The sequence below is a fragment of the Pelobates fuscus genome, chromosome 3 (genome assembly GCF_036172605.1).
Source record: "Pelobates fuscus isolate aPelFus1 chromosome 3, aPelFus1.pri, whole genome shotgun sequence".
Lineage (NCBI taxonomy): Eukaryota > Metazoa > Chordata > Amphibia > Anura > Pelobatidae > Pelobates > Pelobates fuscus.
The window spans coordinates 21,285,671-21,313,158 of NC_086319.1; the positions used below are offsets into that span (position 1 = coordinate 21,285,671).

Sequence of the window (27,488 nt, forward strand, 5' to 3'; positions counted from 1 at the left end):
ATGATCAGCATCTCCACACGCTGCATGGAGACCATGAATGTTCCCTATAGAGATGCACTAATTCAATGCATCTCTATAATGAGACGCTGAATGGCATGTGCAATAGTCTCCCAATGCAAGTATTGGGTTGGCTGAGATTATCATGGCAAGACAGATACCATTCCCATACGATTGGAGAGGCTGTAACTTAGAGACACTTTATTTTTTATTTTTTTTATTGACGTCCACCCAGCCGCCCTACCTTTGGGGGAGCTGGAGTGGATCATTTCCCTGTCTCCGGTGAAGCTGCTGTAATCTTCATGGTCTTTTTCCTTTACATGCGGTTTAGTGATGTGTGTTTTGAGTGAATTACTGCTCCTGGGTCGCTAGTCTCCTCTGAATGGACTGACAAATCCAGGTTTTAATAAAGTGTATGGTACTGTACCTAATGCCGAGGGCAGAATACGGGATTTAAAGTAATTGTCCAGAACAATGAAGTAAAGGAAACTCTGCTGTTTAAGCAGTTAGGTGGATTTACACTGTTGAGGTCTATCAGCCTGTCTTTATGTCTCCATCTTTAAAGGGACACTTCACTTTACTATAATCAGTTTAGTTGATATACCCCAAATAGGAGCATCCATTCAATTACGCATTCTTATTGTTTGGGGATATATCTAAAAATCTTTGCACTTCTGCCCCAGCCCAGACTTTCCATAGCTGTCCAATCAAAAACTTCCCACTGCATCAATTTTAAGGTATAATGCAGTTTTCACTTGTTGAAAAGTGGCAGTGCTTTGTTTCCCACCCCACTAAACAGTACTGAAACATTTGGGGATATGAATAATGCGGCAGCTGTATTGTTACAGTAATAAACCTAAAGGAACACTATAGTGTTAAACTATTTCAATCACTAAATAGTTGTTTTGCCGCATCACTTTAGCCACAGCAGTCTCCGCTTCCCTGGCTGAAATGATCAGTCTTGACGATCTCAGCCAATCCAATACTTTTCCATTTGAAAGCTATTGTTGTAGCACAACTACACTGAGCCAATTGGCATCTCGTCATAGAGATGCATTAACTTAATGATTCTCTATTGGAAATGTTCAGCACCTCCATGCAGAGTGTGGAGACGCTGAACCCTGATCGAGGAGGCACCTCTAGTGGCCGTCTGAGTGACTGCCATTAGAGGTGTTACTAGGCAGCTATGCAAACCCTGTCTTTTCTATGGCAAGCCTGCAGAGACTTAGTTGTAGTGATTCTGGTGACTTGTCTATCCTGCACTTCCATGCCCAGGACAACTTCACCAACCAATGATGCCTTAGGTGCATACATTAGCATTTCCCCAGAAATGTTAGTTTAGCTCATTGCATGCACTAGCTTTAGTAGTGCTGGAGTTAATTTAATTTATAGTGAAATAACACACCCCATAGCTAATTTTGTTAGTTGGCTCCTGTATAAATCTTACTATTGACAGTTCCACTTTAATGTTTCTTTGCAGTAGAATCAGAAATTTGTATTATGTCTAGCTACATTCCTCTCGTCCCTTCCCTCCCCCCATTTCTAATACTCAAACTCACAATATTGAAAAACACCAAGACCGATAAATATTTCTTCTTAAGTGCATTTTATATACAAATCTCTGTAAGAAAACAAACAAAACAACCTATCAAAATGGTGGAAGCTTCTCTAAAATTACTAATTTTGTTAGAAACTTTAGCTGCACAGGAGGATAAGAATGGATGTTAAATGCAGTTCCACCAAGGCCGGTTATGTTGGCCAGTATTTTGTGAGTATTCTTAAAGTTAGATAAGTGAGTGGTGTCCATCTCCATGATAATGTGTGTGTATGAAAGCATAGCGGTATCCTCTGGGGTAATATCTTCTCTCTTATCATATCTGAAAAAGATACAAAGAAAAACGTGAGTTTTGTAAGAATAGTTTTTGATAGTCATCTATGAATATTTTGTACTAAACATGATTAATAGTGCAAAATAGTGCATCCATTTAATTATATCTAGAACAGTTTGCTACAGTTCTGCTGCCTTTACAAGCCCTTCCTTCCCAGTCCATACTTGCTATGGCTGTCCAATCACAGACTTCGCAATGCAGCTCAGTGAGAAGTCTTTGCAAGGCAGGTGCTTTGAGCAATTACTGCCTCTTGAGTTTAGCTCCGTTGAGCTAAATAAATCAGGAAGTAATGGGACCGAGTGTCTGCTTGACAGTCAGGGGGTGTAACCAGGTTAGTTTATTAATGTGCGAATTTCTATTGAAAGCTGCACTTTTTATATTATGGTAAAAAAGGACACTTAAAGCACTTCCGCAAGTAAAAGGTGTGTAGAATGTCACTTTAAATTCCTTGAAAGATGCAAAAATGACTTATTTTAAAAGGATCAATCAAAAAGCGCAGTAACAAGATGCACAATGTCCTTTGCACTACTGGTTTACAAAAAGTAAAAATAAATTATATAGAGATGTGAAAAGAGATAAAATCCGTATCTTGTAATCCCTTTTTTATTGGACTTACAGAATATTTTAATGACAAGCTTTCTGGAGAACCTCCCTTTCTCAAGTGTAAAGCATTTCTGAGCAGGACGACAAGTAGACCTTGGACATGAATCTAGTGCATCCACAAGATGGGTTGTTGAGTGAAAACAAAGCCCTACCCCAGATATTTTGTATTCCCTATATCACTGTCTCATTTATTTATTTATTGTTTTGTGTTAAATCAGTTTTTATTGAGGATAACACAAAAGGAATAAAATTATTGCATTCAGAAAATCTATACAATAAATAGGACACACAGGTCCAGACAATAGCAGTATAGAAACTGACCATACAGAGTCATATCCAGGTTAATTAATTGCAAAGTCAGACCTTTAACAACATATATTACACGAAGCACAGTACATATTAACCCATTTTTTCCCCTTAATTTCTATTCTATTTCTTTTTGTTTCCTCGAGGTGCAGTAGAAATGAGATAAATAGGTACATCAGAGCATACGTCGTATCCTGTACTCCGGCATTCCCCTAGACTGGGAATATCAGTATCAAAAAATTGTGTCTTGGTGATAAACATAAGGGAAACAATGTGTGTTACCCTAATTAGCCAAGATCCGTCAGGCCAAAAGAGAGAGGAATACAAAAAGATGTAAGCCTAAGCAGAGACTGGGCCCCTAATAACAGCATTGACTAGCAACACTCACAAGCAACCAAGCACTGCAGGAAAGCCTAAGCAGAGGTATCATCTCTGTAAGGCTGCCCACCCAAGTATGGTCATTACCATACTTATAGATATTGCAGATCAGCTGATTTAAAAAAAAAATTGTTTGCAATATTAGAAAATCCACTGCTGCCCACGACCTCTTCATGTCTTATTCCCTAGATTTACTAGCCTTAACAGAAACATTGCTCTCCCCCTCTGACACTGCTACCCCTGCATCTTTTTCCTTTGGTGGTTTTCAACTAACCCACAACCCAAGACACTAAATGTAAAGGTGGTGGTGGTGTAGAGTTTCTCCTCTCACCTCACTGCTCCTTCAAACCTCCACCCACCTCCCCCTTCCCATCATTTGAAATTCATTCAATTCGCCTTTTCAAACCCTTCTCTGCTAGCATTGCCGTTATTTATCGCCAACCAGGTTCCCCTCTCCTCTTCCTTGACCACTTTGCTGCCTGGCTACCCTACTTCCTCTCTAATATTCCATCCATAATTCTCGGAGACTTCAATATTCCCATTGACCTCAGCAGCCTCTAAACTACTTTCAATTACTTCCTCCCTCAGGCTATCATAGTGGGCTAATTCTCCCACTCATGTAGCTGGCAATACCCTCAACCTAATTTTCTCTTATGCATGTACAGTATCTAATATCTGCAACACTCCATTTCCTCTCTCTGATCACCACCTCTTATAATTTGCTCTCATAACCCCCCTCACCCAACAATCTCAGCCCAACCCCCCTCAACTCAGGAGGAACCTTAATTCTATTGACCTCCAGCAGTGGTCAGCTGATATTGATTTGCAACTGCTATCCATCCCTTCCCTCTCCTGTCACTCACTGGCCATCTCCAAATATAACACTACCCTTACGTGATTGGGGCCTTGAACGCTGCAGCCCCGCTCCAAACATGCACCTCTAGAAAGACACGCCCCCAACCGTGGCATACTAAATCAACACACTACCTGCAAAAATGCACCCGTTGTGCTGAACGATCCTGTAGGAAGTCTTGCACCCAAACAGACTTTGTCCATTATAGATTCATATTGTGTTCATACAGCGCAACCCTTGCCCTTGCCAAACAGTACTATACTTTTCCTCTCTCATTAGTTCATGTTCCCGCAATCCCAGGCATCTGACACCTTTAACTCTCGCCCTGCTGTGGCCACCCCCAAACTAACCTTACAGCCAATAGCTTTGCATGTTACTTTACCAACAAGATTGAACAGCTAAGGAAAGAATTCTCCCCACCTTTCCGTTCTCTATCTCAACCACACATAGATCATTCCTTTCCTACCCTTCAGACTTTCTCCCTGGCTACTGAACAAGAGGTGGCTGCACTTCTCCTTTCCTCTCGCCAACTCGATCCTGTCCCATTTCACCTTATCAGATCTCTCTCCCCCTGTCTTGTGCCTTACTTAATACACATCAACTGCTCTCTCTCTCTTCTGGCGTTGTCCCTGCCAACCTTAAACATGCCACTGTAGTACCCATCCTGAAAGAAAAAAAAAATCTCTTGGCCCATCCTTCCCCGCTAACCATCGTCCCATATCCCTGCTCCCATTTTTCTCAAAGCTTCTGGAAAGACTTGTCTCTACCCGTGTGACTCACTTCCAACTCTCTCCTTGACAGTCTTCAATCTGGCTTCCGCCCTCTACACTTTACTGAGACTGCTCTTTTCAAAGTTACTAACGACCTAATCCCAGCTAAAGCCAAAGGCCACTACTCCATACTAATTCTTCTTGACCTCTCTGCTGCCGTTGACACCGTTGATCATGCTCTCCTTCTTCAAACTCTTAATTCCCTTGGTCTATGTGACTCTTTCCTCTTATCTCTCCCAACACTCATTCAGTCTCTCCTTTTTAATGATACCTCGTCCTGTCTCGGTTGGAGTCCCCCAAGGCCCTGTCCTTGGTCCCCTTCTATTTTGTCTTTATACTGCCTCTCTTGGCAAACTTATTACCTCATTTGGATTCCACTACCACCTGTATGCTGATGACACTCAGATATACTTCTCCCCTGCCGTCTGCCATGTCACTGCTTGCCTTTCTTCCATCTCTGACTGGATGTCCTCCCACTTACTGAAACTCAGATCTCTCTAAAACTTTACTCCTTGTCTTTCCTCCTCCTAATACTGATCTTCCTCTCTCGCTTTCCCTTCAAGTTAGTGGTATCCACATAAGACCATCCTTGCATGCGCGCGGTCTTGACGTCATACTGGATTCTAGCCTCACCTTTGAGCCTCACATCCAATATGTTGCCAAATCCTGTAGATTCCGTCTTAAAAACATAGCCCCTTTTTTACACAAGATGCTACCAAGGAGCTTATTCATGCTCTAGTAATTTCACGCGTGGATTATTGTAACCCTGTCCTAATTGATCTTATCAAAAGCCGTATTGCCTCGCTACAGTCTGTAATGAATGCTGCCGCCAGACTGATTTTGCCCTCTAGTCAATCCTCTTATACCTCACCCCTCTGTCAGTCCTTACATTGGCTTCCTGTATCCTATAGGAATCAATTTAAAGTGCTAACCCATACTTATAATGCACTGAACAATTCTAGCACTTGCATCTCTGTGCCACAAACCACAGCCAGAACTGCCAAAGTTCTACAAGTTTTGCTCTATTCCCAAGTATGGAAGCCTGCATGGACTCTGAATTTTTCTGCAAAGTAGGATGATAACTCTTCAGAGACCCGCTCTCTGGTCTCCATGTCCAACAGGAGAGTCATTAAGTATCCATGACCATTTGAAGGGTCTCTAAAATGGAGAGCCCAATTCAAGTTAGACAGGACCGTGGTCAGACCAGACCGCTGCCCCAATCACAGTCCTCCGTAAGCTCGATAGAGTCTCCTACGGAACAGGTAGTCTATCCGGGCATATTGGTGTTGAAGGGCTGAGTAATGCGTAAACTCTTTATCCACTGGCTGCAGCTCCTTCTAGCAATCCACCAGTCAGAGTGGTAGGGACTTTTGAATATTTCTGAGCTCTACTATTACCCGATGATGTATCTACAAAATCGGGTTCAAGGGGACATTAAAACCTCCACCCAGTACTAGGCTCTCTTCAGTGAAAGCGAACAGTATGGTTGTGATTTTACGAATGTATTGGGATTGGTTACAATTGGGGATATAAACAGATGCAAGCATGTATCTACGGCCCAGAATATCCCTTTTAAAAAAAAAAAGGGGAGGTGCCTGTCCCCTGGATCCACGACTGTCGACCGCCGCAAACTGCAATTTTGCAGCTAGTAAGATAGCTACTCCCACTTTATGCGCCGTGGGGTGATTTTCATAAAAAGCCATGGTGAAATATTTACTCTTGAAGGCAGGCTCAGTTCCCTCCCTAAATTGTGTTTCTTGCAGGAAAGCAATAGATACATGGTGCTGACTAAGATCGTTTTTCAGTTGCAACCAGAGTTCTGGGAGATAACTCCCCTGCAATTTTGATTAAGGATTTGAACGCTCTCTTCAATTCATAGTAAAAACACAAGTTCTTCGTACATACCGCCAATGTGGGTGGATTTCTAAAAACCTGGAAACTCCTGTTTGGGCTGCAGCCACATCTATATGTACAGACACACCTAAAAACAGAAATAAATATTCACACTGTAAAACATGCAGGTAAAAGAAGTGAAGTAAGGTGAAAGATTTATTCTATTTTAGCAGGAGGGAATTAGGCGCATGAAGTACTCATTCAGTGGATACAAGAAATTCTAAACGCCATAAACTTTACTACAGTAAAACGTGCTTGGGGCATACAGAAGTCTATCCTGGAAGAATGAGCAAACTTTAGTGTTTTATTTAAAGTACCGGTAAAATGAAGACTGTGAAGACGCTGTGGCAGAGCGATGTGGTTTTATTCAACTGCCCATGAAACTGAACCCGTCCATGTTCTGACATACTAACAAAGCCACTTATTATGAATTTGTGTGTGTACGTATAAACATATCAACAGGCTAGCAGACAGAGTAAAAACTATTATTACAGTGATATTGCCGGCTTTTTATTTATTTACAGAATCTGGAGGTCCTGGCTGTAAGCATTTTCTACCAGAGTATCTCCTTAGACATTTTGGAACTTCTAAATTTCACTGTATATTTGTATTGGTAGGCGATTAGAAGTGCCTCCTTATCTGCTGGCTACTAAATGTCCACATCTAACTGAACTTTTTCTGTTGAATAGTTAATTAAAATGTACCAGCCACAGTACACACTATTTTAGATTAAAGAGCAGTACATTTAATCAAAAAACAGTGGGAAAAAAAAAAAGTCACCTCCTTCGCCTGTTCATTCAGTCACAGACCTGCATGTCAAGAAGTGAATGACAGTGAAAGTACTAGAATCCTCCCACGGGTAGTTAAACTGCTTTCCATCATAGATGTTCTGGCAATAAAGCCAACTTATGACATACAAGATAATGGCCCTATCGCTCTTCAGTGGGGAAGGACAAGCTCAATTTAAATACCCATATGGGACTAATTCTCATGTGAAAATTTTATTAAAAGTTGGGGGGGGGAAAGGGCATATACCTGTTAAATGAAGCACTCTGTTATGCAATGTCTGCATGGCTACCCCTCCAGGGTAGTTGAAATGGGACACGTAGAGTGATGCCCCAGAGTAGGCTGCATTTCCTACAAGATGTGCTATTGCAACGAAAGACCAAATTTTATACAACCAGGACTTGCGCGAATTCTTTAGTCTGAAACATGCAAAGAAGAGGTAAATGTACAACATACAGTGTTACAGAACCTGCGAGGCGAGTGACAAACTCTGTTACAAGAAAGACCGGTCAGCTGGTAATAGCACAAATTAACAAACCAGAGCCAAGGATATCGACATTAAAGGTTATTTAAAAAGTGAAGCAACATCAGAGTACCAGAAATTAGACAAATCAAGTGCTTCGGTATGACTTCACTCAATAATTTCAATAGTATACAACTGAGCAGCGATCACAGAACCATTCATGTGCAAAGCAGGAATTTAAAATACACCACACCAGGAGTCCTGGATTTACTTTTAAGGAAGACATAAATGTCCCTACTATCTGCCTGATCGTAACGCAAGAAGCGGCAGTGAAGGTGCAGCTAATGTAACCATAAATAAATAACATTTTTACAAAAAAAAAAAAAAAAAAAAAATGCTATAACTCTCCATGGTAGTATTTAGTTTTTTGTTTTGTTTTGTTAAACCTTTTTTTTTTTTAGTTTAATTAAGAAATTGCTTCCAATTAAACTATTACCTTGTTCAATAAAAAAAATAAAAATTAGGGGGTAAGGAATAAAGCTTCTATAATTCTAGTCTGTACAAATAAGACCCACAAATTGTTTTTAAAAAAATAAATACAAAAAAAAAAAAAACCTGACTCTATTGTAGTTCAGCAATCAGGAGCAGTTTCATTCATGAAATTACATGAATTAAACTACTGGACAAGTCATAAAAGCTGTAGGAGATTATATATATATATATATATATAAAAAATTATATTAGCATGGCAGTAGAAAATGATGTAAATGCGTATATATTGGGAAATATGCAGAAAAGGGAACAATTACTAAATCACCAATGCAACATGTTTTCTTGTACTTACACATATGAACATCCTTTAGCAGCCACTATGTTTAAAACAGGAAATGTGTAAATGATAAAGCGTAGCTCTTTGTGAGGAAGGAAAGAATATAAGAATATGAAACCCACAGTTGGTGCGATCAGCAGATGTGCCCTTTTATCAATCAGCCCAAACGCTAAAAAAAGAACACTAAATGCCAGAGAACGTGGCAGCGCTGAATAAAAATACCAAAGAAAAGGTGAGGTCTTTAAGATTAGGTTAAGGAGAATCTTGACTGCAATATCCAAAATTTCTTTGTGCAAAATGTAGTAGAAATACAGGGACTGTTTCATGTGCAATGAGCTTAAATATTATAACTTAGACCTGTGCATTTCTTGCAGTCTTCCTTACAAGAATCAATACATTTGACAACAAATACATTTGTCATTTCAATATATACACATATACTTTAAATTAAAAAAAATTACTTAAAAAGGAACACATGGTCAGGAACACAAACATGTATTCCTGACCCTATAGTGTTAAACCCACCATCTAGCACCCTGACACCCGCCCAACCCCCCTGAGTATAGTAGTAAAAAATCTTACCTATATTCCAGTCTGTTGCTGCTGGCTCTGCCTGCTTGGCTGACATCATCATCCGTGATGTTCTCAGCCTATCACAATGCTTTCCCATAGGAAAGCATTGGGTTGGCTGAGACTGTCAAGTAGGCAGATCATGGGCAGAGCCAGCACAAGCCAAATACAGCCCTGGCCAATCAGAATTTCCTCAGAGATGCATTGACTCAGTGGATCTCTATGAGGAAAGTTCAGTGTCTGCGTGCGGAGGGTGGAGACACCGAATGTCAGTCACACTGTGCAGCACTGCCTCAGGAAGCGCCTCTAGCAGCCATCTGAGGAGTGGCCAGTGGAAGTATCGCTAGGCTGTAATGTAAACACTAAATTTACTCTGAAAAGACAGTATTTGCAGCAAAAAGCCTGAAAGGACTGATTATACTCACCAGAACAAATATAATAAGCTGTAGTTGGTTGTTTTTTTTTTGTCTATAGTGCCCCTTTAACTATCAGAGTTATTAAGTAAAAGCTGAATTTTCAGGAATTCAAACCGGTTTTGATGTTTGTGTTTTTTTTTTTTTTTTAAGTAAACTAGTCACACAGAAAATATTTCCAATTGAGCCATTTTGGCCTAAAACACATAAATAAGTTACACTTAACTTTTAAATGCCTACACCTCACACACTAAACAATAGAAATATTACCAAACTGTTCAAACTACTCATGTCTTCAAAACGACACACTAGGATATGTTGCATCTTGGAAGGATACACCCCAGTTGGCGCTTTTATTCAAAATAGTGTTATACCAAAGTACTTCTCCTTCCGGCCAAACCAGACGCTTCCAAAAAAAGGAATCCACGGCTACAGTTAATCCTGCAGTAAGAAATAGAATGGTTACTTACACAATACAGATATTCTACCCTGTGCTTATGGTTTTTACTTGTTTGTTAATATATAATAATATCATGCATGCAATCCCATTAGATGTGTGTCACTGGAATTTGAGCATATGTCCCAATATTGTTGCATTTATTCACGAAACACTTCACTAGAATGTGGGCTAAAATAGCCAAGTCGTGACCATTACACAGCTGGGGACTATTTTTTTTTTTTTTCTCCCAATGTGAAATTAACCCAACAGTAAAATATATATGTTTTCAGAGATTTTGCATCTAAATCTAACTGTTGAAAAACACCTCAATCAACGGCAGCAATTATTAGAGTCAGAATCCTTGGGAATCACCGTTTATCATAAGTGAGAATATGTGACACCAAAGTAGGGTCACTAGATCCAACGCTTTTTCGTGTGGACAGCACAAGCGCGGGAAACTCCACATGCGCATCTTAATGCTTCTTATAATAAAGCGTGGAATTTACTGCTTCCCAGGAGCAGCATTAGACACATGGCAAGGTTTTATTTGGTTGTTGATGCAGAAGCATCAGGTAGACAGCCAATAGAGGTGTGCTTAACCACGTTTTACATTGCAGGGGTAAAACTTCAGGGCCACTATTCCTACACCACTTCATGTCAGTGGTCCTTTCATGTTTTCACAAATCCCCTCAAGGAGCTCCCTGTACCCCGGCAGGGTACCTCCACCAAGCTCACTCCCTAGCTGGAACCGGGAAACCTGAAGCACTTCTCCCAGTCGCCTCAGCTTGACTGGCGTCGTTCTGGAGCTTTTCCACCCAACCAGGCATCGTCCCCTCTACCCATTCCTCTGGAGCTCTGCTTACAGCGCTTTACAAGACAGTTGTGGCTCTCAGGCCTAGATCTATTGACTTATACTCAAGGCTAGAGGAATCCTTCAGCCAGCAAACCAGTCCAAAGACTGTCACTGGGCTTAAAAACCCACTCAGGACACAAGTTCCAGAAGGAAGCAACATGCCAAGCTTTATTTTACTTGGGACTAGACCATATGTTCGTTACATAAAGCTTGCTGTGACAAACTTAATAAAATACAAATAAACAAAACATGTCAGAAAACATACAGGGAATTATAATAATCTAATAACATCTTTATAAAAAGGGTGGAGAAGACCATAATAAACACAAAACATCTCTCCTTGCAGAAACAGCAATATGCTAATCGACCTGAATATGCAAATTAACCAGCATTGCTATTCACGTAGTGCATATTGCTGTTGCTATCAACAGAGGGCACTACACAGGCTCCATAGCCATATCCACCTAGTTCGTAGCAATCCTCAGCAGTACAGGAGAGCAGACAAAACATTTAACACTAAATGTTTTACACAAACCCTGCACCTATAATGGGCACAGGGTGACTAAAACATAAGAATAGTCCAGGGACCAACATAAATAGTCTGTCTGAAGTTCCTGGTGATGGTGACTACCGTCACATGTGGAATATACTTAATATAGTTTATGGAATATTCAGTGGTTTTGTTTTTTTTAGAAATGTATGTTGACAGTCTTGCATGCACGAATAAATACATTTAAAAACAAAACACTAAAAACTAGGTAGATGTTAGCTTGGAATCTCCCTTTGAAATAATAATTAAGTGATTGCGAAAAAAAAAAAACACCCCAAAATATAACTAAAACTCACCTAACCAAACAAGTCCAGCTGGGACTGCATGGCAGAGGATTCTCAAGAAAGATTTCCGCTTTCTTGCAAGTGTTATCAGCAGCATTAGTCCCAAGAAGAGAGACAGCTCAGATCTAAACACAAGGATGGCCAATGCAGACAGCCATATAAATGGGCCGGGTTTGTACTTTATCCATGATGTAACAGCCAAAAGAACTGCAATAAAATGAAATAAGAAAACATATGCATCAAATATGCACAGAGTTAAATTAGTGATATGATTTGCAATTCAAAACAAAAGTAAAGAACATCCACACTCTTTTCTGGTATTCAAGAGGTTAAAAGTAGACTTGTGCACACGCAAAATTCAGGGAAAAAAAAAAATATAAAAAAAAAATAAAAAAATCGGGACACTTAGATTTTGGCAGAAGGTTGGTTTTAGAACTTTTACAAATTAGGAAAGGAGAAAAAATAAATAGTGTAAGAAATGGACTAACCTCTGTACTGCAAAATATACACCAAATCTATCATTATGTATATGTCTTGCAGTACACCAATAGGAGCATCTCCCAATCACTTGGTCCGCAGAACAAATGAGAAGTAACCAACAGAGGGAAAAAGAGGAGAAGCAGTAGAAGTTCAAAAAAATATAAAGTATGTATTCATTAAAGGAACACTATGGCTTTAAGAATACAAACATGCTGCTCTACATCAATCAAACGCTTTCTTGTTGAGTCATTTGCACTATAATCGAATTTAAAGGGACACTCCAGATCCCTAAAGAACTTTAGCTTGCTGAAGAGCGGTTCCTATTTTATCATCTAGCAAAAAGTGCAGATTTCAAGAGAAATTGACACTTTCATAAATTAACCGCGTTACACCCCATTGGCTGTCAGACAACAAGTCCTACTACTTCCTAGTTTGTTTAGCTTATTTGCACTGAACTCAAGAGGCAGCAATTACCCAGAGCACCTGCCTTGCAAAGATTTATCATTGAGCTGCATAGGGAAGTCTGTGATTGGACAGCCACAGAACATCTGGGCAGGGTTAAAAGAGGAGGGCTTGTATAGGCTGTAGACAAGAGGTATGTAGGTTTTACAAGCGTTTTTTAGATATAACCCCAATTAATAAAATGCATAATTAAATGCATGCAAGTTTTCATTTGGGGTATATCTACTAAACTAATTTTATTAATTTTGTATTTGGGCAGTGGAGTGTCCCTTTAACTCTGTTATTGCGTTCACGAAGACACCAGAGACGAGTTAATCCTGCAATGAAAACATTGCCATTCCTGCAAAATGATTTCAGTTCCCAAAGAAATCTGTGCAGTGCACATGATCACGTGATAGGGTAAGCATAGTCATAGATGTATTACAGACTAGTTTGCAAAACACACATGTTCACATATTACTGAGTTCATGACACAAATGTTTACTAACCAATTGGAAGAGCAAATACATTTGGAAGGGTCCGCGTGCAATAAAACATGAAATGGAATTGAGAGGCGGTTATCCAGCAGAAAAAGTTTGCTGTTGAAGCTCCAAATTGCTTGCGGACTTCTTTTTGTAACATCCATAGTGAAAAAATGACAGTCACACCTAATGTTCCTCTCACTGTGTATGGAGTGGAGGGAAAGGGGGAAAAAATGGAAATAGAGTTTAAAGAAACAGTTAATCTGGTATGGATTCACTCTGCATCAACCTCAAAACAAATAAATAAAATCACCAGCAGTGTGCAGGTTTCTATTCCAAAAACTGTACAGCTGACCAATCGGACAGACCCAAAGATCATCCAAAGGAGATTTTAACACACATATATAGTTCTTCAGCTGTTATACTACCACTTATATTCTGCATTCTAGCAATTTTTGTCTGGAATTTAATAGCAGCAGCAGCAGCAGCAGCAGATTAGCCATTTCTTGCTTTCAAATATCCTGCAGCTTGCTACCTGAAGTGGTATCATCCCTTTCAGAACCAATATATCTACAATGTTACAATAAAATAGAATTGTCGAACTTGCTACTGAACTAGATGTCAGTTCATATATAGTAATAGGTAGTATTATATTTTTATTCTATTTTATTAATATTTTATTATGTATTATTAAAACCTACCTGTGGTTTAACAGTTATACAGGGAGCCTGTGTATAAAGCTACTGTGTGTGTGTGTGTGTGTGTTTTGGACTAGTGGGTACAACTTACCGATCAACTGAGAGTAAAACTTTGAGCACTCCAGTAATTCCAATACATACACTGCAGGGGCAGATAGAAAAGCAATTAACAAGGGGCCCAGAAAAGATCTGGGGACAACCCCAGGGAACTCATGATGGTCATACTGGAAATAAAAAAAATAGAAAGATATAGATTGGGTGATTATTCAGACACATGCATTTAAAGGGTCAGCTTGGAAGCAGGAGCCTGGTACCTTGTCCAAATCCAACCGGTGATACAGGAGATCGTGGGTAGCCTGCAGGTTGAAACTTTCCTCCACCTTAGTGAACGGGCACGCGATCAGGTGCACAGAGGCAATGCTGAACAGGAGGAAGAGCAGAGAGTTTTCACCTGTGCTGCTCCTGGAGGAAGCCATCTTGGCCGAGATAGCCGCGCCCACCGGCTGAGTGTCAGAGGGAGGAGCCTGCGCAGCCTTGCTGTACGGGACGCTCGCACACTCTTGCGGCCCTTGTTAAGAATTTTCAACCAATGTCTGTGTGGCAACATTGTTACATCTATAATGTTCTATTTGTTACAGAAGCAGCAATTATTTATGAGGTTGTTCTACAAAAAAAAACCCAGTGATTGTGTAGAAATTATTTCCCAAAAATAGAATAATAATAAGGTGAATGCTTTTAAAATTAAATCAATGGGAAAAAAAGACATTTTAATTCAATGTTGTGAATTTTGTTCCTTCACAGGTTTATGCCGGTACGGTATGTGGCTGTGGGTGATGGGAGCCAGGGCAGTCCCAGAGTGTAGATGCAGACTAGGTTAAACAGATGGCAAAAATGATCATAAACCGAGAAGGTAGTTTATCAAACAACGCTATGTGTCCACAAGTAATTTATATTACTAAGGAATTTATTCACCAAATCTTGAATTATATTGAATTAAAGGACCACTATAGGCACCCAGACCACTTCAGCTCAATGAAGTGGTCTGGGTGTCAGGTCCCTCTAGTTTTAACCCTGCAGCTGAAAACATAGCAGTTTCAGAGAAACTGCTATGTTTCACTGAGGGTTAATCCAGCCTCTAGTGGCTGTCTCACTGACAAATGAAAATCACAGCGAGAAGACGCTGGATTTCCATAGAAAAGCATTGAGTAATGCTTTCCTATGGGTTGTTTGAATGCGCGTGCGGCTCTTGCCACACCTGCGCATTCGGCGCTGACGTCAGCAGGAGGAGGAGAGTTCCCCAGCACAGAGGGAGCCTGGCGCTGGAGAAAGGTAAGTGGCTGAAGGGGTTCTAACCCCTTCAGCCCAGCGGGACTGGGACCCTGAGGGTGGGGGGAACCTAATGACCCTATAGTGCCCAGAAAACAAGTTTGTTTTCCTGTCACTATAGTGGTCCTTTAAAATTAAAGTGCAACATTTACGCAGAAATCGCCAAGCGCCTCGTTAGACTCAATGTTGCATTTGGATTTTAATTTACTAAAGTTTGTTGTTTAGTGAATATATTTCCAAAGTCATTTAGCAGTAATACAGGAGACAATATCTACTCGGTGGAGAGAATCTGCTTGCCGTGCTCAGGTTAGTTTGTGTAGTAATGGTACCTGATCTATCAAGAATGGGCACGTATTGGACTGCTCCACAAGGGAAGTAACAATGCTTCTATTTCTCCTATGCATTTGCAATGTTTGCCCTGGCTCTGATTTGTCTTAACTGAATTATTCTGTGATTCACTAAATCTTTACTATACATTTAAAGGGACCCTATAGTCATCATAACAACTACAGCTTAGTGTGGTCGTTCTGGTGTCTATAGCCTGTTAAGAGAAAAGGCAGTGGTGGCAAACGTGCCTATGCCACAAGCTCCTGGAGGAGCCTGCTAGCTAGCCTTTTGCCCGAGGCTGTGGGCCGCATCCAAAGACCCCATTCGTAAGTAAACTTGCCCAGCCTCCCCAAGAGACTTCTCCTCGGTTCCCCTGGTTTGGTACTTTCCCTCTCTCGAATTTAGCCACTGATGGTCGTTCGAACAAACCAACCCGCGAATAGACTTTAGCGGTGTCACGAACGCGCCCTACTCCAGTAGTAGAGTGTGTGTGACGTAGTTGTGGTGGTGAAAGGGTTAAAGTTCATTATTTGTCTGCACTAGACCAGAAATAATGATAAATATCCCCCTTAACACCACCCACACTTAACCATAATAATATAAATACAGGGCCGGCACTACCTGTTAGGCGGACTAGGCAGCCGCCTAGGGCACCCATTGGGAAGGGGCGCCGCCAGGAGCGCCGCCCCACCTCATGCTGCAGCCGCCCAAGCGCTCTGCAGAAAGCCTCAGACGGCTGCAGCTTTGCCCGGGCTGGTGCGTCCATGAGGGCGCACCGCCCGGGCGCAGCCAGAGGAGAGGGGCTGACAGGAGGGAAGTGCTCAGCGCTCCCTCCTGACACTCCCTCACTGTAGCGTGGCCGAGCCCTGCATGGTCCGCGGATAGAGGGAGCATCTGTCTCCTGTACCCGGCCGGACTAACAGGAAGTGCACAGTAAGCACTTCCTTTTAGTCAAGCCGGGTACAGGAAACAAAAGCTCCCTGTACCCGCAGATCATACAGAGCTCGGCCACGCTACAATAGAGGTGGGGGAGGGGGGAGAAAGAGAGTGGGGAGGGAGGGGGAGAAAGAGAGTGACAAGGAAGGGAGGGGGGAGAAAGAGAGTGACAAGGGAGGGAGGAAGGGGGACAAAGAGAGTGAAAAGGGAGGGAGGGAGGGAGGGGGGAGAAAGAGAGTGACAAGGTAGGGAGGGAGGGGGAGAAAGAGAGTGACAAGGAAGGGAGAGGGGAGAAAGAGAATGACAAGGGAGGGAGGGAGGGGGGAGAAAGAGACTGACAAGGGAGGGAGGGGGAGAAAGACTGACAAGGGAGGGAGGGGGGAGAACGAGAGTGATGAGGGAGGGAGGGGGGAGAAAGAGAGTGACGAGGGAGGGAGGGGGGAGAAAGAGAGTGACAAGGGAGGGGAGAAGACAATTTATAAATGGGGTGCCTTGGTCCCCAAGGTAACTTAATTAATTAAAAAAAAACACCAAATACAACTTAGCACAATATCTAAGCAATTGCAAAACACTAGTCTCTTCAGGTAATGTGATTCTTTACCAGACAAAGGCAGAACTTAATAAAGAAATATTTATTGAGAAAAAAATAGTCACAGTGCATGCAAAAATACAGATGACAATCAAATCAGTTACACCAACAACAGATAAAAACAAAAGTCCTAATAACTTACTCAGGATTTCAAGGACATTTTTTTTTTGCCAATGGGGTCTCTGGTAAGAAAGGTGGTGACTCACTTAGAATTAGATTCTGGCCCCCAAACAAGTACAATGCACACTTCAGTATCATTAGATATATACCCTGTGGATTACCAAGCCTCGCCCAGAGGTGGAGATAAGGCATACCTATAGTAACTATAAGTGACCACCCCCTTGTGTTCCAGACCAACATCAATCCAAATAGAAACATTTGGTTCTATCTCCTCTTACGTACTTGCCACAGAAATATTAATTGCATCTATGAATTTGTTACCATTTTTCCAATCCATAGATATGTCACACTCCTTACTTGTGACCCAATATGGCGGACATCACAACCCCTTCCCCTATGATTAAGTTATGCACATCATGTTTAGGTTTGATTAGAAGATTGTGCTTGACCCATTCTGAATATAATAAAAAATGATGCTTAATTAATAATTTGTGGGTTAATATTAATGTTTATTTTGGATATGATACTAGAAACCCAGGCTAATGGCTATTAACATATCATAGGACCCTGTATCTAAGAGGGAATCTAGACCTATGGCAAATTAGAGAGTTAGTTCATATTTAAACCAGGCCACTTATGTGTTACTTCTCACACCTTGCAGAGCCTTTGATTAATCAAAGGATCAATCCATATGGTAAACCATCTGACCCCTTTCACATTCCAATGCACTTTTCATTATCCCTTCTGTCATCTGATCTCTACCAAGTGGTCAATTCATATATGCACTACACAAATTATCCGGTGTTTTGACCCCCTTGCCAGGAGAGCTCTTTTTGGAGGGAAGATGCTTGAGACTGTGAGGAACGAACGCTCCCTGAGAGCCAGGAGGAGCACTCCATAGTTCGTCCGCAGGAGCTCCCGAAAGATGACCAGCAAAGGCACTAATCGCCCTGGAACTATCTTAGGCATGGACCACATGTGCAGCCGGTCAGAACTTTGTCCTAGTGGTGATTCCCCTACACTGCATGGATCTAAACAACTTGGGTACTCAGATCAGGGGTATTCTGGGATATAGGACATGTGGGGGTATTTTATTGTATTGAGGGTGTTTTTTTTTTTTTTGTTTGTTGTACCCTCTGGGTCCTGGAGGTAATTAGTTTACCGGTTATTAACTCAATTATCTCCCAGACACAGAGATGCCTGGGCAGGGTTATGTTGAATACAATGGATGCCCCATGCTGGGGGTCTGTGTATAAATTCTGTGTGCCTTGCATGAATAAAGCAGTTCATTTTCACCCTTCACTGAGTCTAGGCTAGTGTTTGGGTGAACCGGCTATACAGCCATACTCTCTGCAAGAGAGCATAATCACTTGAAGCTGTACCCAGGACTCTGTTCCAGGACAGGAAGCTACGGAGAGACCCCAGCCAAGCTGAGGCGGCTAGGGGCTGAAGCACTAATGGTGTCTCTGTGATAGCTAGGAATCGAGCTTGATGGAGGTACCCAGTCCGGGTGCCAGAAGGTCCGTCACAGCAGTGTTTACATTGCTGCCTAGGAAAACGTCAAGTGGCAGTCACATAGACGGCCACTAGAGGTGCTTCCTGGGTCAGTGCTGCACAATGTGTGGCACTGACATTCAAGAATACACGTTTGTGTCAGGAATACATGTTTTTGTCAGAAATACACATTTGTGTTCATGACACTATAGTGATCCTTTAACAAATTTTAGAGAAGTGACAGTTCCCCATTAATTGGATGAGAACTAGTGATGTCGTGAACATAACATTTTCCGTTCGCGAACTTCCGCAAATGGTTGCGAACGGGCGAACCGGGCGAACCGCCATAGACTTCAATAGGCAGGCGACTTTTAAAACCCACAGGGACTCTTTCTGGCCACAATAGTGATGGAAAAGTTGTTTCAAGGGGACTATCACCTGGACTGTGGCATGCCGGAGGGGGATCCATGGCAAAACTCCCATGGAAAATTACATAGTTGATACAGAGTCTGGTTTTAATCCATAAAGGGCATAAGTCACCTAACATTCCTAAATTGTTTGGAATAACGTTCTTTAAAACATCAGGTATGATGTTGTATCGATCAGGTAGTGTAAGGGTTACGCCCGCTTCACAGTGATAGACCAAACTCCCCTTTTAACGCACCGCAAACAGTCCATTTGCACAAACGCAAACACCCCATTTGCACAAGGTTGGATACCAAGCTAGCCATGTCCCGTTCCTTGTCCACACTGATGTCATTGAAGGTCTCTTCCTCCACCCAGCCACGTACAACACCAAGGGTCCCCGAAAGGTGACAACAAGCCCCCTGTATTTTTTTTTTAAATGTACACTAGTGTTACACCAGATATGAGTTGCACTGGTGTGACACTGTGCCCTGGCAGGCCCTGAAACGCACACGTGTGAAGGAAACTGACTGCTATTATTTCACAGTCAAATTTCTAGTTTTTTTTTTTTTTAATGTACACTATTGTTACACCAGATATGAGTTGCACTGGTATGACACTGTGCCCTGGCAGGCCCTGAAACGCACACGTGTGAAGAAAACTGACTGCTATTATATTACAGTCAAAAAAGTTTTTTGTTTTTTTTTAAATGCAAGCTATTGTGACACCAGATATGTGTGGTGGCACTGGGCAAGTGGGCACAGAATACGCTGTGAGCCTGACACACACGCTGGCAGGCAGGCAACTGCAATTAGATTACACAGGAAAACAAAAAAAGCAGACTGATGTTCTAGCCCTAAAAAGGGCTTTTTGGGGTGCTGTCCTTACAGCAGAGATCAGATGAGTCCTTCAGGACTGTAGTGGACACTGAATACACTAGCCTAGCTATCAATTTCCCTATTAAATCAGCAGCAGCTACACTGTCCCTCCTCTCACTAAGAATGCAGCTTCCGGGGGGCGGGGCCTAGCTGTCATGGAGGAAAGACGCACTTCGTGTGAGCTCCCTCAATATCTCACTTTAAGCAGATATCAACAAGCGAATTTCACCCCATAAGGGGATGACCCAGCAATGTTGCTCCTACCTGACCGACCCGACATGCTTAATAGCGGTCAGCAACTCGACAGAGTCTTACTTACCTCTGCGTGGCAAGTGTGGCCTGGTGCTCACCAATCTCCCGATCCTGGGATGCCCAGGAGCAGCTACTTCCCGGCAGGAGCTCCGTTACCCCCCCCCCCCCTCAGACCGGCGGGGGTTATCCCGGTCCACCCCTGAGAGGCTGTCTGGAGCTAATGGACGCACAGAGCACAGCCGCCCAGGCTGACATACTCATCTGCGACTCTCCCAATATGGCGGCAGCCGCGTGTCCTGGTACCAGCAAAGCATGGCAGGATATTGAGTCTAAGCTGGACAGACTCTTTAATCAATTTTGGAAGCAAATAACAAGCAGGAAGCCCCCAAAAAGCTCCACCACAGCCCCAACAAGCTCCACCACAGCTAAGCGAAGCAGTCCCCATTAAAATCCACCAACGCAAAAGGCGTTGAAGACGGGACCGGAGGCACAAACAGAAATGCAGAGCCTGCCCCACGTCAAGCACTCGCCTCCACCTTAAGCCACCACAATCCCGCACCGGACATGAAGCACCACCGGGACAGATCCGACCACCCGAAAAAACAAGCTTCCACCACCTCAAGCCACGAACGCGGCACTAAGCCAGAGACTTGTCTTTGTTGTTCCAGGTATCAGGGACTCCCAGGGTCTGCACCTGGCACCCAGAAGGGATCGGATGAGCACAAGCAGTAAACAGCAGCCTGCCAAGCATGTCCCACTATAGCCGATCCTCCACACCATGCCTTTGATCACATGAACTGCTCTCTGCACATTAACTAATCGTAAAGTAGCAAGCGTTTAAACATGTCATTATTTCACCTCCTAAAGAGTTTATTGTCGTAGTTCCTTACATGCCTTTACCTTAACCGTTCATGTATTATGTTATTCACTAGTCTCATCTCATGGGGCGACTCACACTTGATTTAGAACTAGTGGTGGAGCTGCTGATATACATACACAGTTGATAACGTGCAAGCTACACCCTAAACATGACAGCCATCTTTCACAACAATGTACTGCTATATACTCATACCCTCAGTGCAACTAGCCATGATATACGCACGTTCAGCATAGCATGCTCAAATATAATACTCTTCTGTCTAAAAAAAAAAAAAAATAATAATACAAAAAAAAAAAAATTTAGCTGAATGAATCTAAAATGGATGCTGTCCAGGAGGTGGGAGGGTCTGGGAGGGAGGGTCTGCTGCTGATTGGCTGGAATGTGTCTGCTGACTGTGAGGTACAGGGTCAAAGTTTACTCAATGATGATGAATAGCGGGCGGACCGAACATCGCATATGTTCGCCATAAGTGGCGAACGCGAACAAGCTATGTTCGCCAGCGAACTATTCGCCAGCGAACTATTCGGGACATCTCTAGCCAGGATAGATGCCTTTGGAATGGGAGGTACGGGTTGAGATGGTACGCATACCAGTGTCTCAGGGGCCAAATAAGCATTTTTGGACAAATGTGTCTGATGGGCCTGGGCAATGTGGTCCATACGGTGATCCTGTTCTTAAAATCTTGCCTCATAGGAGGCCATTTGCTGTCCTAAACCTGCAGGGCCCATGGTCCTATCATAATGTCATGATGTAATACCCCAACACTCAGAGTTTAGGATAGCAAGGGACAAGACTAGGATATAACTTATTACCTGGACTTAGAATGGCCAGACTAAATGTCAGACAGAGATAAAGCGTAATCAGAAACGAGACGAGGTCATGGTAACAGAGAGACTACGAAAACGAGAACAAGCCAGAGTCAGGTAGATGGTAATCAGTCACACGGGCAAACAAGACAGGAAAGGGTTAAAGATAAATTCAGAGTCAAGAACAAAGCCATGGTCAATACCAAAATAAACAAAATAGATCAAGGAACGCACTAAAGGGTACTGACACAGAAACCACGATAGGACAAAGTGGATAGGGCTAGGGAAGTTTAAATATCCTTTAACATTTGATTGTCCGACGTCATGCCTACGCCCCCAAAACGTTCGTGTGAGGGGGTGCTGGAATGACGTGGGCCAATGGGAGCCTGAATCAACTTTTGGCTCCCACTGCCCCTTTAAGAGCGAGCTCTTGACTCGAGCTGTTCTCCTAGTGCCAGGCGGGCCACGTGACCGATCACTGCGGTCAGTGCACGCGGCTAAGTCAGAAGAGGAGATCAAGCCACATGCGGCTCGTGTGGAGGCAGGAGTGATCCAGCCACGCGCGGCTCAAGCTTAGGAGCCAGGTCGGTCCCAGGATAAGGTAAATACAGCAACAACCACTTATCCCAATCACACACCTTTCCTAACGTCCTATCCCATTAAAAGCATATTACCGCGTATTTAATAAAACAGATAGACCCCCTACTTCATCCAGGTTACCGATCGATGGTTCGATATTCTGAGCCCTCTCTGATTTATTGTACACGACTATTCGATATTCCCACAAATGTTATATAGTATTTTATGTTTGTTTGAGACCACCTTAAAAATATTGGATATCGCTAAAAATCATGATCACTATATACTTTCTCTACAAACCTCTAAAACGAACCAAACTACTCATCCATCCGCTATACCACTTTATCCCACCTAGAACTAGTGCCCAGTTAAAATACTTGACTCTTACTAACCCACACTCAGTCATGCCACACACATTTCACCACTACTCTCACTGAATCCCTCTAACTACGGCTAAATTCATCTTCTACATCAGAAAACTACTCCTACGATTGGGTTGTATCCATGTCTCGGGTCTTTCATTTAGAATAGGGACAGCTTCGGTCTCCTTCAACACTGACACTCCAGTGCATATTAGTAAAAGATTGGGCAGATGGAAATTCTCAGTCTACAACCGATATATTCCTCATCCCGAGAAAGAAATGAGGAAAGCTTTTAAAAGTTTGGCTTTGTAAATTTGATGCAATAAGTGTGTTTTTCTTTAATACCTTTTCACCCTCTTTGCATGAACCCGATTTACATATATTACTAATATGTTTCTGAACATATATATTATATTATTCACTCACTCACTCACTATCTGGGCCGGCCTAAGACATCATGCTGCCTAGGTCCAACGATAAATGACTATGGGGGATAATGTATAATAAACACAGGTTACTGGCTATGGGGGGATAATGTATAATAAACACAGGTTACTGGCTATGGGAGGATAATGTATGATAAGCACAGGTTACTGGCTATAGGGGATAATGTATAATAAACACAGGTTACTGGTTGTGGGGGGATAATGTATAATAAACACAGGTTACTGGCTATGGGAGGATAATGTATAATAAACACAGGTTACTGGCTATGGGAGGATAATGTATAATAAACACAGGTTACTGGCTATGGGGAGGATAATGTATAATAAACACAGGTTACTGGCTATGGTGGATAATGTATAATAAACAAAAAAATATATATAATAATAATACAAAAAAAAAAAACGAATGCAGCTTCAGAATTAATCTAAATTGTATGCTGTCTAGGAGGTGGGAGGGTCTGGGAGGTAGGGTCTGCTGCTGATTGGCTGGAATGTGTCTGCTGACTGTGAGGTACAGGGTCAAAGTTTACTCAATGATGACGAATAGGGGGCGGACGAACATCGCATATGTTCGCCATCCGTGGCGAATGCGAACAAGCTATGTTCGCCAGGAACTATTCGCCAGCGAACCGTTCGGGACATCACTATTGAGAACATCTAATTTAGTACCATTTGGCATCTGCTTGAAAATATGTATATCTCACATGATTATCCTATATAGTAAAAAAAGGATTAACTTATTTATCAAACACCTAATTCAACTTTGTTACTTCAACAAATCTGGTTGAAGGTAAATTCGCAGATTAGATTCACCTGGTTTTACACCAGAAATCTGCAATATTTTCCCACTGGCAGCACAAGCAGATTGAGGGAAAATGTATAAAATAAAATTACATGGATTGACAAAAAAAATAAATAATACAAATAAAGTAATGTAGCAGAGCCCTAGTCCTCCGCTGTTTACTCTAAAATATACTCAGGAACAAGTAAAACAATCCAATGGAACAGTCAGGCACAGCAAAATAATCCAGAAATCTCCCACCTCATCCCCAGCAACTGGACGACACTCAGCTCTGGGGGTATAACTCTTTTTTTTTCACACATACACGGCTTTTATGCCATCTCCCATGCAAGGGGTCTCACAGGCAGAAAATGCAATGGTTTCAATCCCTTGTGCCTGAGAGATAATTGTTCGAGTAAGCTCCTCCAATTTAATTATCTCTCAGGTAAAAAATTCCCAAAGTATCCTGTACCCCAAAAGTCTCCCAATCATAAATAGGAACCACACAAAAAGTACATTCCCTGATGGCCCCGATCTGAGTGACCTACATATCCAAGAATAACTCAGATCGGTTCGGTAGAACGGGAACTGCATCGTGTGGAAGATTTGACCGTCCAGACACGAGGTGGTAGCCCAAAATAGTTCCAGGAGAATAAGTGACTTGGCCGGTCTCTGTTCATGAGGTTGCTGTGCGAAAACCATACAATGGAATCTCTTGCTTTCATAATACGAATGCTCCCCCTTTTCGGTACTTTATATCTCCCGAACGCCGTTCGTGTAGGTGGTCGGGAACAGGAAAGGGCAGTGTTCGACTGTTTATCAGTGTTTGCACGAGTGCCAAGCCAAAAATAGTTCCAGGCACTCGACGACCAAGTACCGCTGCCCTCGTTCGGGAGACAAGATGGCCACCATTCTCCCAGCCACGTGTTTGGTTATGCAAAATGGCAGCCACCCAGGAGAAGCACTCATTAATTGTTTGCTTTGCGGTTTCACAGTTAAGTGGTTGGTGTTAACGTTTTAATGGGGTACAGGGGTGGTCCTTGTTCGGGAGACGAATGGATTCCGTTTGTATGAAGTCTCCCGAACGGCCAAAGAAAAACCACACGAAATAACCCGGGGCAAAATACACAAAATAACAGGGGGAAGATACAGACAGCCAATATATGGGATAAAATGTAGCTTGCAAATGTCCATCTCGCTACAAGGAATAACATCCATTTAATAACCTAAGTAGATATGTTTTAATTGTGTAAATACATCAGACACTTTTTTGGAGTTAACATTTTCTCCTATCGAGTTAGCCATCATATCCCTCCCAAAGGTGATGGGTTTGGCCAGATTGCCCCAAATTCCTGGCTCCTGTCCCACCAGCGCAAGTGCATCAAAAGACGCAGTCCTGCTATGGAAAATGTGTTGCCCTGGGTCTTCCAAAACAAAATATCTAGTTTTGGCTACTATTACAGCAGTGGGAAAACTGAAAGAGCAGCACCCTTTCTTCTAATATTAAATATTCTCATACTAAACCAAATTCAGCATTATCAAACAATACCAATATTTTCCTACAAGGTCTTCAGTGGTGCTGGTGATCATAGTACGTAGTCGTACGTTTCATTACGTGATTATTTATAGTTATATATAATATACATCTATAAATATTCATCTGCCAAAGCCTACCAAACCCTTCCATCCAATCATCACATGCCACAACCAGTATCCTTTAAATAAAAAATTTCAAATAGTACTTAACCAAAAAGAAACTCCTAAACCTTAAAATAAAGATACATCCTTGCAGCTGGAGGGCTGTATGTAAAATGACTTGTCAGCCGTAACGTAGGGGATTTACACCCTCTGTACCAACAGATCATGTGATACCGTATGGCCTTTAAAACACTGTAACTTAATTTTTTATATGATTTTGTAAGATATTATCCTGTTCAGGTTACACAGCACATTCAGTAGAGAATGATTGTGATTATCGTACACTGCACTCACTAGAATATATATTACATGTACAGTTTAGTGGTTAAAGAGGAATCCCAAATGGCAAACACACTCAAGTGGAAAATCTTTTCAGCTCTGTTATTTTAACTTTAATTTTGCCTCTGATTTAAGTTCGCTACACTTCATTATTTAGTAAATATTTCCCAAAAACGTGGTGACTTTCGATGAGTTGGGAATTATTATTTTGTTTACAAACCAGCCATTGTTGCCTACATTTTTCAATTCACAGGGTTATTCAATAAAGTGTGAATTGCAGGGAATTTAAAGTCAAAATAGCTGAACCAGAAACATTCTCCGAGTTAGCTATGCTTTCAGTTCTTCAATTTGAATTCCTTGCAATTTTACCTTTAAGTTTCCAATTCTATAGAATTTAGTGATTTTTGTTACCATTTCACTAAAGTGTAAACTGTTGTGCAATAACCATCACAGTCTTCCTGTCAGACTGACCCTGACAGCCTCTCATACCCCTGGGGGGCTCATTAACCCTCTCACACCCCTGGGGGGCACCGTAACTCCTCCCCCTGGGGGGGCACAGTAACCCTCTCACAACCCTGGGGGGGAGGGGGGGGGCACAGTAACCCTCTCACACCCCTGGAGGGCACAGTAACCCTCTCACACCCCTGGGGGGGGGGGGCACAGTAACCCTCTCACACCCCCTGGGAGGCACCTTAACCCTCTCACACCCCTGGGGGGCACAGTAACCCTCTCACACCCCTGGGGGGCTCATTAACCCTCTCATACCCCTGGGGGCACATTAACTCCTCCCCCTGGGGGGGGGCACAGTAACCCTCTCACACTCCTGGGGGGGGGGGGCACAGTAACCCTCTCACACCCCTGGGGGGGCACAGTAACCCTCTCACACCCCCTGGGAGGCACATTAACCCTCTCACACCCCTGGGGGGCACAGTAACCCTCTCACACCCCTGGGGGGCTCATTAACCCTCTCATACCCCTGGGGGCACATTAACTCCTCCCCCTGGGGGGGCACAGTAACCCTCTCACACCCCCTGGGAGGCACATTAACCCTCTCACACCCCTGGGGGGGGGCACAGTAACCCTTTCACACCCCTGGGGGGGCACAGTAACCCTCTCACGCCCCCTGTGGGGGTACAGTAACTCCTCCCCCCGGAGCCCCCCCTGAAGTCTCTCAGCTCACACAGACCGGCTCTGTACGCGGTTGTCGCTGATTGGCCCGCGCGTGGCGAGCTCCTATTGGTCCACATCCCCGGCGGACATTCCCCGGCGTCCAATCGGAGCGCGCAACGTCACGCGGGTGGGCGGACACGGAAGTAGCTGTGTCAGTGTGCAGTCAGTGTGCTGGTTGGTGCT

At 42.7% G+C, this 27,488-nt stretch overlaps 1 protein-coding gene across 1 annotated transcript; it reads right to left on the reverse strand.

Annotated features, from left to right (window-relative positions):
• Positions 1-1,613: 1,613 nt before the first annotated feature.
• ALG12 (ALG12 alpha-1,6-mannosyltransferase) lies at positions 1,614-14,515 on the reverse strand. Its single transcript, XM_063445061.1, has 9 exons — positions 14,292-14,515; positions 14,069-14,201; positions 13,307-13,480; positions 11,889-12,083; positions 10,088-10,191; positions 8,783-9,006; positions 7,725-7,894; positions 6,702-6,777; positions 1,614-1,874 (listed from the first exon to the last, which is right to left on the reverse strand). The coding sequence occupies exons 1-9, from the start codon at positions 14,451-14,453 to the stop codon at positions 1,646-1,648; spliced, it is 1,467 nt and encodes a 488-aa protein (XP_063301131.1). The 5' UTR covers positions 14,454-14,515; the 3' UTR covers positions 1,614-1,645.
• Positions 14,516-27,488: the final 12,973 nt, after the last annotated feature.

What these genes read in the sequence shown, in the direction of transcription:
- ALG12 (XM_063445061.1), bottom strand. Translation starts at nt 14,453, where the DNA reads ATGGCTTCCTCCAGGAGCAGCACAGGTGAAAACTCTCTGCTCTTCCTC. An exon ending in ACCGGTTGGATTTGGACAAG is followed by an intron (nt 14,202 to 14,291) that starts GTACCAGGCTCC and finishes TTTTATTTCCAG; the next exon opens with TATGACCATCATGAGTTCCC. An exon ending in GTTTTACTCTCAGTTGATCG is followed by an intron (nt 13,481 to 14,068) that starts GTAAGTTGTACC and finishes CTCCATACACAG; the next exon opens with TGAGAGGAACATTAGGTGTG.